Here is a 14,434-nt window from a genome sequence, read left to right on the forward strand (position 1 = left end):
TATCAAAAGTCTTGCTAAATAAGCATAAAAAATTCCTAGATTTTATTTTTGTCTAGGCTTTTTCTGTGGAGTTTTCTTTTTCCTCCACATATAGTAATAAGTGAAAATGGCCATCAAGAGACAAAAGTGAAGGCTTTCAAAGAACAAATCTATTCCTTAAATTGAAGGATACAGTAATAAAATTTCTATGTGGGAAAAAAAATCTGTCACCTTCATAGATCTGAATACTTTATAGACTTTCCAAATGTGTGTAAGTTCTGCACAAATAGTTTTCAACTCTATGAAAAAAAGAAAAATGTACTACCAACAAACTAAAGCAAGCACTAGATCTTATCTCTTAAAGCAATTTTTTGTTTCCTGTAAGGCTTTTAGATGAACTAGTACATACTAGCTTTTCATTAAAGATACATGACCACTACCAGTTGAAATCTGAGGCTGAAATTCATGTTTCCAAAAAGCTCCCCTTATAAGGAGAATCAACCACTAGAAAGATATCCCGAGGGCTTAATATTCTTGTGTCATATAGAGCTTTTGAAACATCTCCCTTAATGGCCATCCAATGGCAAAATCCAATAAACCATTTATAATTCTTATCCTCCTTAAACTGTCTGGAGTTGATATATCTTTATTTTTTCTTTCTTTCTTTCTTTCTTTCTTTTTCTTTCTTTCTTTCTTTCTTTCTTTTTCTTTCTTTCTTTCTTTTTCTTTCTTTCTTTCTTTCTTTTTCTTTCTTTCTTTCTTTCTTTCTTTCTTTCTTTCTTTCTTTCTTTCTTTCTTTCTTTCTTTTCTTTCTTCCCTTTCTTTTCTTTCTTTCTTTCTTTCTTTCTTTTTTCTTTCTTTCTTTCTTTCTTTCTTTCTTTCGAGTTCATATTTTTTTACACTCTCTACTCCTTTGACTTGGAGGAATCTACTCTTTGAAAAGTTCCCTCCAATTTCTATTTACTTTTGTTGATTCCTTTATAACACAGTATCAAACAGTGGTATTTCCTAGATCCTTAATCCTCTACTCTTCTTTCTGTAAACCCACTCTTGTGTCATGGCATAAAATGTACCTCATCAACTGGCCCTAACATATCTCTCTAGTCTTCTCTCTTCCCAGTTTGCCATGTAGGCTATGTTCTGTTCTCAACAACCGTCACCTTACTTTCAGACCTATTCTCTTCCTCTTTCAAGAAAGGCTTTTAGCCATTTCCCATCTGTACAAATACTACACATTTTTTTTTCAAAATACTATGAAACTATCACTTCATCTATAAGTTTTTCTCTCTCCAACAAGTAATCATTAATTGATCTCTATTGAGATGTCTTCCCACAATACTTTGGTCATATTTCTTTGTTTGTTTGTTTCAAATTTTTAATTTAACTTCCAGTTAGTTAACGTATAGTGTAATATTAGCTTCAAGAGTAGAATTCAGTGATTCATCACTTACATAAACACCCAGTGCTCATCACAACCAGTGCCCTCCTTAACACACATCACCCACTTAACTATTATAACAATTGTCAAATGGAATTTTAAGGTTTTAAAATCCATTCATCTACCAAAATAAATTTTAAATTCTTCAAAGTAAAAACCATGTTGGAGTTAGTACAGCATAAAGGAAGTAGGACAGAATAAGAGTTATAACCGGGGCATGAACTTTAGAATCAAACAAGTGTCATCTGAATCTCAGGTATCCATCGCTTCCTAGTATGTAACCTCAGTGTTATCATCTGTGAAATGGGGATAACGATTACATGATGATGATGATGATGATAACAACAGCATAATATTATAACCTTACATAAAATATGTAAAGTGCTTTGCAGAAAGTCTTTGCTAAGTCAATTTTAGCTCTTATTAACTATCCTTCCTAATTTACACAGGGTCTCATTCATCTTAGATTGTCAGTAAACATTTGATGAATGAATTAATGAATGAATGATAGCAGAATATCATTATGTCTTCTATGCTTCTTTTATAGCTTAAGTTTTTTTTTTGTTTTTTTGTTTTTTTGTTTTTTTAAAGATTTTATTTATTTATTTGAGACAGAGAGAATGAGAGAGAGAGAGAGCACATGAGAGGGGGGAGGGTCAGAGGGAGAAGCAGGCTCCCCGCCAAGCAGGGAGCCCGATGCGGGACTCGATCCAGGGACTCCAGGATCATGACCTGAGCCGAAGGCAGTCGCTTAACCAACTGAGCCACCCAGGCGCCCTATAGCTTAAGTTATTTGAGGGATCCAGTAAGCATTACTGCTACCATCAGAATAAATTTTAGGTTGTAAAAAAACAAAGGCACAGACAAAATTTCCATAAAACCAAATGCACATAGAGACAAACATACACAAAAGTAAAATATTTTTCTTCTAAACCTTTCCAATTAATGTATTTTTCCTTGCTGAGTTTATGAAATAGGCTGATTATCACCTTTAAAGTCTAGGTGTCTCTGATGATACTTGGTAAGAGTAAAAAGTGGAAGAGAACATTATTGTGGGCTGCTATGCCCATGAGAGATACCTATTCTGGGGACCCAGGGGCATTCTCTGGGCAGGTATATTCCTAGACTTATTTATGGGGAGGAAGGAGGGTGGGTCTGAAATGTTATTTGTATGTTGCCTGGACATAATGAAGAGGGACAAGATTTAAGAAGACTGGGCCCCAGAGCAGGCATTACTGGTGTCCTAAACATGAAGTAACATGAGTACCTAGATCAATGTTTGGCCAAGCTTCACTCTGGACTTATTAACTCTGAAATATCCATGAATCTCTTGCCCTTGCTCTTCTTCCCTCCAGTTGCACTGCGCAGGTTCAAGCACTCACCCCTTTTCTCCTGAAGTGGTGCCAAAGCTTCTCATGTGGGGTCCCTGCAGCTGATCTCCAGGGCTCTCCCCCACACGCCAATGAGCATCACTTTCAAAAGCCAACTCCTTCAGCTCAAGCCTCTGCCTCAAATCTCTTTGGCTATTTGTTCCTTTTGGGATCCTATGCAATCCTCCAACTTCAGCCTAAATAGGATTCTAATTTACCTTTTCAGTTTTGTGTCTTCACACCCCTCCCCCTCCCAACTACAGTCACCCTTCATCCTAGTTGTATGCATCCACTCACAGTTCCCCAAATAGGCCATTAAGTCTCACATCCATGTCTTTGCTTATGTTACTCTTTCTTTTCAGAATGCTCTTCCCGACCTCCCTGAACTTCATGAACTACACAAACCAAGAAAAATTGTCTTTTCTATAAAGCTTCCATTTCCATTCTGAACAAATCACTTGCCCTGTTAAGACTCCCCTGCCCTCTCTTTTTTCCTGTGTTCACACCTACATCATTATAGGTTAATTAGTTGTTCATGAGTTTTTCACCCCATTAATTAATGAGCTCCTTGATGCTGGGAGTTAAATTTCATCCATATTCACTTGTCTAGGACTTAGCATACTTTCAGGGTCTATAAATATTTGCTGAATGGCTGCAGTAATTTAGGGTGGAGCCAGGTTCAAGTAGAACTGAAGAGTCTCCTCTGTCTTCACTTGCACAAGGTACAAACCTGAGTGTGAACTGAATCAATGCCTTAACAGATCAGTTTATACACATTTTGTAGACTAATATTTAAAGTGGTATTTTTGTATGTAGTTTATGTAGGAATATTGGTTTGACATATTCAAATATCTTCCAGGAAAAAAAAATAAAGAATACCATTTTTTTTTCCTATGTGATTACTTTAATCACTTCCCATATTATTTTGGACAATTATCTAAAGAATGACATTTTCTTGAATAACAATATAGATCATTAGTGAACAAAACTGTAGAGTTTTGATAATGAAACATCTGAATTTCAATACAATTGTGCTTAAAGACCATTCATAAGTACACTGTGACACCACCCTGGGGCTGTTATCAGGTGCCAATCATGGCCTCTGTTTATGACATTGGGTATTATGGGGGATGTCACATATGATCCATCTCTAAAGCTCAAATGCAAAGTGCAAAAATTACTTCCATTGTGATGGATAGTTACCCCAAAGGTGGTCCCTGAAATTTCTCAGAGGAAATGAGTTTATTTGTTATGGACAAATCGAATCAGGAAAGAAAGATTTAAACTATTAGGAAACCAAATTTTTACCATGTACCTATTTCATCTGTAAAGAAATCTTTCTGGTTAAAGTAAGAGTGTTCTCAGTAAAAATTTGGGAAACATAATAATGCATTATTTCATCAGCACTTGAAATGAAAAGTCAGTTACTAAATAAAAGTCACTATTCCAAATACAGTATAAACTACAGCAATAGCCTAAAAACACCTGCTTCTGTACTTCTTTAATTAAAAGCCACTATTCTAGCAAATGTATTTTTATTAGACAGTTCCATGAGCTTTTTTATTCCCTCCATTATATTTCTAGACACTCTAACTGACTGTGTTGCATACACTTGTCGGTGAGCGAAGCAAAGGTTAAGTGTGTGTGACACAGATGAGCCCCGAGATTAAGTATACACTGTGAAATGCATGTGGATGTTCATGATTTAAACCAATGAACTGTGGCCTGAAATGATGTCACACGAAGCGCAGTGGTAAGTGGAAGGTTAAACCTACTTGCATCTCGGCTCATTAAACGCAGTTAAAGTGCAAATCCCCTCATTCTGACAGTAGTGATCACAAGGGTTCTCTTTCTGGTCACAGCGCTGACTTTTAAACCCCACAGAGCATCTGCAGAATTTCAGTAAAATACAGCTAAATAAAGCGTCTGACTTTTTTTTCTAAATATGTTTCAAATTTATTTCATACAGAGATAGTAACATATGAATATAACTTCGTCAGGTATGCTCATTTCTCTCTCATTCACACTCATCACATGCTACTCTGACAAGACGGGGACAGAACGTGGAAGTGGATCATATGTGGACGTCATCCTTCTAGTCAAACAGTGATAAAAGAAAACTCAAAATAGAAACCACGTAAGTGGAATGGCTTTATTTCAAGTTGTCCATTCTGGACAGAGGGGAAAATATTAAATTCTAGATTTTCTCACGAGCAGAGAATCTCCAGTACTTTCCAAATGCTTAGAAACCCAGATTCAAGTTAATGAATTCCAAAGGAGACGGGGGCTTAATAGGCTTACATAATACCACACTCTAAACCTGATACAGACATCAAATAGCATTATACATTTGAAAAGATCCCACAAGGTCTTTTGAGAGGAATGGCTCTAAGTACCAAGTGTTCGTAAATATGATTATGCCTGGGTTTCCCATATCTGAATACGGTCAATGAAATTAGAGTAATTCTCCCTGGCATTTCCAAGTTCAAAGATCTGTGAATGTCTTTAATGGGTATGATGCTAAGAATTAAATGAGCTCTTCCTTATGAAATCACTAGCACATTGATGAGGGAGGAGATTCTGTAGCCTATGAGCCACTGAGGGACAATACTTGATCAGAGATGTCCATGAAACATTCATTTAAAATGTATTACCCCACCCCCCGCCCCGAGATAAAATGTATTACCCCAAGAAGGGAGAACAATGGAGGAGGGATTCCATGTCCATACGAAGTCATGCCACAAAATGCCCACAGCATTGTGCAATACTCACAGACACACAGGTACATTTGTCTCAGGGTCCAGTTGGCACGTGCCACCATTGTAGCAGTAGCCATCACATAACTGACAGCTAGAGGCAATCTTTCCATTAGTGCAGCTGCAGCAACAAAGAAGAAAGAAAGCTCATTGTCACTGGTATCATTATTGTTGCAAGCGGACATAAACTCTCTGCAGATGAGAATATTCATCATCATAGAGGAACAATGGAGTGCCTGGCTAAAAGTAAGTTTTCAGAAAGACAGGCTTCCTGGAGGCAAAGATTTTTTTTTTTTTTTAACAAAATGATGACAGACAAATGTTTTCTTTTGGTGGTTTTCAAATTTTCAACCCATTTGCTTAATATAAATTTTTTTTTTTTTTTTTTTTTTTTTTTAAAGATTTTATTTATTTATTTGACAGAGAGAGAGCACAAGTAGGCAGAGCGGCAGGCAGACGGAGAGGGAGAAGCAGGCTTCCCGCCGAGCAGGGAGCCCGATGCGGGGCTCGATCCCAGGACCCTGGGATCATGACCTGAGCTGAAGGCAGACGCTTAACGACTGAGCCACCCAGGCGCCCCGCTTAATATAAAATTTTAATTTTAATATAGCTATATATATATATATATATATATATATATATATGTGAAAAAATATGCTCTAATGTCTGTCACTTACACTGCAGGGAAACATTAGCATCAGAATCTTATTCCCTTTTCATACAACCAGGGCTTGGTGAGATCAGTGTGAATTATAAACCACATGGTCAAATGCTTCAGCTATTTCTTGTAAACTGGAAAATCTGGTCCAAAAAAACTGTTATGAGTTTTAGATTCCAGGTTTTGTAAGAAAGTATAGGATTATCTGGCAGTCATTTTATCCCACTGCTTCTCTCTGATTATGTACTGTAATTAATGTCATTTTTTTTTTTTTACTCTAACACTTAAAAAAATCATGGGAAGTTCATTGCAAAAATAAACAGTAGTGTTATAGGAACAATATGTAGTCTGGCAACAAGGTAATGAGGTAGGCTTTCTTATGGAAAACTTATGGAAACAATTCTAATTTATAACACATTACATGTCTGAGATAAGAATAAACACTATGGCTACTGCTGCATGGAAAAAAACAAGCATAACAATAATAGGAAAAATACAGCAATTTCTTATTTGCCGTGCTATATTTTGATATAAATAAATACTCTTAGATTGGACATTGAAAATTGTTGGGGGAACAGACAAAAGTGCATCGACATTCTAAACTATCAAGAGATCTCTTGTATGAGAAGTAGGTTGACAGAATAATACAAGCCTTGGCCCAAATCAGAATTACAAGAGATCATGCCACTATTCTGATTATGAGGTCATGTTGGCACTAGGTGTTATGAAGCAATCAGTGGTGTCACAAGCTTGACACATAAATCAGGTTGCAATATCATTGATCACTTTGATCCTCTCCATGATGGATTCTATTGTGTTACATCCATCAAAAGGTAATTCCCAATGATCGGTTAGATGCCTGAAATGGTCAGTTGGTGATCCTGATTAATTTATTCTGTGAATATTTATTTCAGCTCCTGTAGGTGGTAAGCCTGCTGGAAATACACCAAAAGGCTTATCATTTTTCCAGGTGTTTAATTTAAAGATATTTTTTAAAAGCCTCGATATTAAAATCACATTTCTTTTCAAGATGAACAGAAGTAATGAGTCAACTATGTACTGGCTGGAGATATATGAATGTAGAACCAACATGGAAAAGGAAGCAGTAGTTTAAAGTTTCCAAGATTTAACAGACAATGCCTTAAATCTAGAGGTATCTGAATATGGATGCAAAGTGAGACAAGTATACATTTAGCGGTATTGGTGTTTGATCTGTTAAATGGATCTGGGAGACTTTTCCTTGCCCTCCATCCCAGCCTCCTTGAAAATCAAAGAGCAGCAAGTTATGGTTTCTTGTTCTATCAAAAAGACAACGTCAAAGAGAAAAAAATAGCTCATTTTACATTAAGGTATTTCCTACAAAATACACCAAATATCAGCTTTTAAAAGAGAAAAAAAAATTCTAAGTATTGACTGCTTTTAACACTTGCTTTCAAGAGTTATAAAAGATGTTGCCTCTTTCTCCTTCTAAAGGTTTTGTTTGAATCCTAAATTGAAGACAGACATTTGTATATATTTCAAATGTGAAATACAAATTACTCAAATCATTATAATGTATCAAAGAGTTCAGCTCACATTTTAATGCCGGTTTTCATCATAATTTCATTTCTTAGAGGCATATATCTCTCTCACACACACACATACACACACACACACACACACACAGTTTGTGATGTATCACTTTCCACAAGTTAATTACCAGTTGTCCCGTTCGCACAAAGAAATCCTATAACAACTGACATTGCAAAGGTATTACTTAGGCTATTCCAAATTATGATCAAGTCACTCTTCATCAATATTTACTCAGATTTCCACAAAAGAGAAAAATATACAATTAGCTCCATTTTTAAAGATTAAATTTATTGTACTTGACAGAGTATCTATTCTAGTTGACAGCTCATAGACTATGCATTAGAAACACACCTGACTATTTGGAATCACACGTATACGTGAAGGCTTGAATTTTCCTATTTATGTAAAAGATTTACTGTAACTCAGTCGTGGTTGTTTTAGTACCAGTTATTTACCTATGGGACAGAAATTCTACTATCACTGTAAACGTCATTTAATGCTAAGATGAAAAGTACCATAGACATGAAGACAAACTTGTCTAACAAGTTTCAGAATACCTAGAGTCTTGTTTGTATTGTTATGCTCATATGTTATATAGTCTATTTGATCAAGGATTATACTATTTTTAAGCTTCCACTATCTACTCCTTTGTTAGCAACTGTTATCTATCTATCTGACATATTCTTTTTCAAAAAGGATCTTTTAAGAGTCAAGAACTACAATGTTGGATCTTCATGGCCTACTAGGGTTATGAGGTTCTGGTGTTTCTAGGATGCTGAAGCCAGTTTTCACTGTAGCAGGCAGTCCTGAGAGCCCAGAGTCTCGCCCTTCTTTCTTCATCTGGAACTTCCCCTTGCAATGAAAACATGGTGTGTGTCTCTGCATGAGCTTTTCCAAGGTAAACTGGGAAGGAAATTGCAGCTTATAGCCTGTCTTAGATGATAGTCTATTATTTCCTGTGTGAATGGAATGGAGTCGTAAGCAAGAGACTACAGTGCATTTCTGATATGGTGCACTGGATGGAGAGAAAAATATATGTTCACTCACGGAAACAAAGTTCTGTCTTGCTCAAGTTTCATCACAAAGAACTGATGAGCTTAATAAGCAGACATGATTTTGGTCATTTACATGAAAATGCATTTGCTTTTATATACTTATCAAAGGCACATATTTATAATTAGTCATATTTTCAATTACTTTACTTAAAAAATAATGTACTTTCAAGTGACCGAATTTGAGGGTTTGAGTGTCTGTCATTCATAATAACGACACAAATCATACTCAGAGTAAATTCTAAAATGAGAGTAAATAAAAAAGAAAAAAAATGGTGATGCTGTCTGTAATAAAATTTTATTGAGCCCTCTTTGGGAGAGAACATAACTCAGGGCTGGTACCCTCACAGAACTGTCTCAGTGGAAGCCATGGCATGAGCACTTGACAGCATGCTTTTCTACCTCATATTCTCATTTATTATACTCCTAAGCAAGGAGTCCAGTGCTTTATAAGCCCTTGTTTTAAAAGGTTGTTAAAAGAAGTTCAGAGTGAGGACTGAACTCTAACCTCAGTGGCACAAACTTGTTTCACGACAGAAACCAAACGGCATTACCCTTTAGCTATGATGCTCTGTTTTCCAGTCACTTGATCTTAAAGCCAAAGAGCCAAAGGCAATGTAACCAAAGTCTAACTTGGACGTTTTTATTGTAGTTGCCTCCTAGGACACATGATTCCTTCTCCTCATTTTGGACCATTGTACTTAAAATCAGATAAAAACCCAAAGATTAAAATGTATTTCCATTAGACAGGTCTTCTGCTCCTCCCCCACAACAGAAAAGTAAACACTCACTGTCAATGATAATGATGAAACATTTAAAAGCCTGGGCTATTCAAATTTAGGAATATTACAAATAGCTTTTTGAAGGTATGCTTCATTTCACTATTTCTTGCTTACTATTAGGAATATTCTACATAGGGAATGATCTGACCACATCATTACTGATTATATGATAAATTTGCATGTTCCCCAATTGCACATAATAGGCATTGAATAAGTTCATTTAATTGAAATGAACTGAATTTTATCTACAACCAAAAAGAGAAAAGCAAACAAACAAACAAGGATGCACTGGTCACTGTATAGACTCTTAGGACAAAAATAATTTACATTATCTTCACATTTATTGCTGAACTGCTAGATCCTTTTGGGCTCGAAAGCTTTTATAAATTAAGCTGGGTGTCCACTTACTTGCAAAATATATCTTCACTGTCTTTATTTATAATGCAGTGCCCCCCATGGCACCTTATACATTTGTCAACCTCACATTTTGGACCTTCATAGCGTGTTGGACAGACACATTCAACACTTCCGTCATCCCCAATGGTACAGGATTCAGAATTCACACAGTAGTGGTGACACACATCTAGGAAGAACGCACAACAGAGAAAAAGAAATTATACCTCAGGATGTCTTTCTTCAGTCACAATACATGTTACCGTTTCATTTAATATTTAAAGATGGTGAATCGTTAAGCAAACATAAAAATAAGTAAATTAATTAAAACATCTAAACATTTAAAAAGAGCCAATTGATAAGTAGATTAATTTACAAAATCAGTTTGTAATTACATGTAACTAGAATTCTTTAATAATGCTATTGATTCCTCTTTTTGCCAGTCAGGCATCATTTCTTATGCCAAAAAAGATAAGTTATATTGATATAATGCTAGCTGAGGAAGTCTTTTGGTTCTGAATTTTAAAGTTTAAGTTAACCAGATTCCTTAGTTTCCTTCTCATGGGCAATATTACTATTATTCTGATATGAGCAGAAATACTCCAGATTTCTTTGGATATCATTTATTGTTTCCTCTCCTTGCACTGTTTTCATCCGGAGAACAGGGTAGTATGTAGTGAGTGGAGGACTCCTACCTCTGCATCAGCCCTTTGTGGTACAAAGAAGCTTTCCTCTACACAGAGCAGAACAGGCCCGCTATTTCTGAACACCTGGACAGTTGAGCGAACAAGGAGATGTGCCTCTCGTGGAACACCAAGAGAGAAGTGAACTGGGAAACTGATCCGTCATGGGTGGGAAGTGAACAGAAGTCTACGCTACTGTTCCCCCTCCTAGGTGAGAGCCTAACATCCCAGTCAGAGGGAAAACCTCCATGTGGTGTGAGTCTTTTGTTTGGGAAGATGTTTCTCATTGAACATTATAAACAATTTTCTCAACTACAGAAGATTTCCTCAAATATTTCTATACCTCTTGAATGGGAATAATAAAACAAAGACCATGTAATAATACAATAACCACACTATCTTTATAATTAGACATTCTGACTCAGTCTTTTGAAAAGCAGACAAGTATATGTGTGTTTGTATATCAACATACTATAATTTATCATATTCAAAATATTGAAATTCATAATACAATAATCTTAAGCAAAAGAACTGATTAGATCAGTCTCAGACTTTGTGTTTAGAAGCTGCAATTTCCTTTTAGCTAACTAATTATGAAGCAATGTTAAATGAGATTAGTGGAGATAAAAATCTCAACTTATAAACTTTAACCTGCTGTAAGACAGTTATAGCAGGTGAGGAAAATTAAAACATAATTTATAATTCTCATATTTGTATATTTATCTAGCCCTTTATTAAATCAGACAGAAATTAAATTTATTGACAGGCTTGCTTCATATTTATGGAAATTTATTTCAAGCATTCTTATGCTTGCTCTTGCATTATGCCAAGTACCCTCATTGAGATTCAGTGCTTAAGTCTATTAACATGGTTTTGGCTATATTTAAGAAAAGTAGCACTTTCAAAAGGTGAGAGACTTGAAGATCTGAAAACTAATGCAGTGTTAGCAGCTATCCATGATGGTGTCTGTCTGCAGTTGCCCCAGGCTTGGTGGTTAGAGAGTACACATTACAGATGCTGTTTTATTTATGAAGAATGTATGATCAGCTGCCTATATGAGCTTCTCTCCTATTCAATGCAGAAATCTCTAGAGAACAACTCTCATTAGTTCAGGCTGCTCAGTACCTTTTACTGACAAAGTGCTCTTTTCCTATTGCCCCCCAATTGCTTTAAATGTCATCCTCTGATCCTGGTCCAGTTGTCTGATGGGGCATAGAAATTGGCTTATGTATCTTCATAGTATGTCCTCATCTATAGTGGATAACTCATCAAAATCATGTAGGTGACTTATTTGCAAATGTAAATTCCAGTGCTCATCCCTGTCACCACTGCCCACTCATGCCTAGATTCTAATTCATAAATCCGAAATGGGGCCCAGGTGATTTACATGGGACTGGTTGAGGAACTAGAATTTGGGAACTGGAGAACATAAGAAATGATGACCTGGAAACACATTTTACTGATTAACATAGGGACTACATTGTTCAATAGTTGTCAAAGGATTTGATTTAACTAAAATAGCTTCTTTCTTTCTTCTTTCCTTCTTTCCTTCTTTTCTTTCTTTCTTTTTCTTTCTTTCTTTCCTTCTTTCTTTCTTTTTCTTTCTTTTCTTTCTTTCTTTCTTTCTTTCTTTCTTTCTTTCTTTCTTTCTTTCTTTCTCTCTCTCTCTCTCTTTCTTTTTTTTTTTTTTTCGAGAGAAAGTACATGTGAGCAGGGGTGGGGGAGGCAGAGGGAGAGGGACAGAATCTTAAGTAGGCTCCACGTCCACTGCAGAGCCAGATATGGGGCTCGATCTCATGACCCTGAGATCATGACCCTGAGATCATGACCTGAGCCTCAATCAAGAGTTGACACTTAACTAACTGAGCCACCCAAGCACCCCTAAAATAGCTTATTTCTTAACTAACTGTGGGCCTTAATTAAAATGCAATTTTTAATCCAAAATTTTGGACCATTTTATTTTTATAACCACATCACTGAGAAGACCTGAGAAACTGGAAAAAATTGGGTTGATGATTGCCCTATAACACACTGTAGCAAGGAATAGTTCTCATTTGCCTAAAGTGCTAAAGGGTAAAGTTAAATACTCACCTACAGTATACTAACTATAAGTAATTTTGGTGCATGAATTAAATCTGCTTTAGACTACGATTAAAAAGATGTGAGAATATATATAACTTATTGGTGTTCAAAGAACTACAAATTAGGGGTGCCTGGGTGGCTCAGTCAGTTAAGCGTCTGACATCGGCTGAGGTCGTGATCTCCGGGTCCTGGTATTGGGTCCCCCATTGGGCTCTGCACCAGTGGGGAATCTGCTTCTCCCTTTCCCTCCACTCATGCTTGATCTCTCTCTCTCTCTTTCAAATAAATGAATAAAATCTTAAAAAAAGGAAATGCAAACTAACACCACAAAGAAATACCATTGCACTTCCACCTAATTGACAGCAAATAACAAAAACTCTCATACACTGCTAGTAGAAATACAAATTGGTTCAACTGATTTGGAAAACAATTGACAGTATCTACTCTATTTGAACATACCCACACTTTATGACCTAGCATTTCCACTCTTAATATATATCCAAGAGGAAAGCATGCCTATGTGTACAAAAATATGTATGTAATATGCACAGCAACCTGTGCATAGAAATAGCCCCGAACTAAAAATAATCCAAATGTTCATTGCAAGAAGAAAGGATAAACTGTGGTTCATTCACACAAAGAAATATACATACAAATATATGTATATATACACAAACATTGATATCATAAATAAATAAAAAATGAAAGAAGTACAGCTAATAAGTAACAACATGGATGAATCTCACAAAAGTAATGAGAAAAAAAGCTGGACACAAAAATATATATACTATTTTTTTTATTTATATAAAGTTCAAAAGGCAAAAGTAATCTAGGATTTTAGAAGTTAAAAAGGACTTATCTTTGGGGAGAAGGGAAGGGATAGTGAGAAAGACCATCAAGGAACATCGGAGGTACCAATAATATTTATTCTTGACCTGGATGTTGGTTTACCTGGTGATAATTTATTGAACTGTAAACTTGTGATTTTAAACTTTCCTATTTATATTATGTTTCAATAAAAAGATTTTTCTAACTTAATGGCAAATAAACTGCAATTACAATATTTTAGAAATTCTAGTTAATTTGCTAACTAGGTTAAATAGGTTTTCTCTTTATAGACACTTCTATTAAAAGGAATTCATGTCTACTTTTTATGCTTTAAAGAAAATTCTCTACCCTTTAATGCTTTCAATATTTTTTTCCTAGCATGTCAGATGCACATTATTCAATGCAGTTGATTGGCCTCACGGTATAAAAGTGGAATCCAAAGAATGTAAAAGAAATGTTTGCTTAAGATGAAACTGTGAAATAAGCAGATATTAGAATTTGCACTTTAATAAATAATTCTAAATTGCATGCTGTTAAGCCATGCCACTCTTTTTCCTTCTAAAAAAGGCAGAAATCATTTTAGACTCAGAATGCTTTCTCTACAGATATTCAAATGGAAGACATTTCATTTTCCCCAGTTCACATGCTTCACACTTGACGCTATGTTGAAATTCAGGGATAGAGAGTTGCTCACTATACTCCGACCCTGCGAGGGTTGCTTCCCAGTGTCTTTCTTTGAAAATGTTCTGATGATCTCCCACTATTAGGCTTTGGATATGGAGTATGTAGAAGTTGCTTGACTTATATATGTTCAGCTGGATTGTTTTCTGCACCACTATTA

General features: G+C 35.7%; 1 protein-coding gene across 1 annotated transcript in view; it reads right to left on the reverse strand.

Annotated features, from left to right (window-relative positions):
* LRP1B (LDL receptor related protein 1B) overlaps window positions 1-14,434 on the reverse strand; it is a 1,832,840-nt gene that overhangs the window by 29,365 nt on the left and 1,789,041 nt on the right. Inside the window, exons 85-86 of the mRNA XM_078070743.1 lie at window positions 10,016-10,190; window positions 5,560-5,664 (exon numbers count right to left, since the gene is read on the reverse strand). Of these exons, the coding sequence (XP_077926869.1) occupies window positions 5,560-5,664; window positions 10,016-10,190 (280 nt within the window). The remainder of the gene's footprint in view (window positions 1-5,559; window positions 5,665-10,015; window positions 10,191-14,434) is intronic.

Source organism: Halichoerus grypus, chromosome 4 (assembly GCF_964656455.1).
Source record: "Halichoerus grypus chromosome 4, mHalGry1.hap1.1, whole genome shotgun sequence".
Taxonomy (NCBI): domain Eukaryota; kingdom Metazoa; phylum Chordata; class Mammalia; order Carnivora; family Phocidae; genus Halichoerus; species Halichoerus grypus.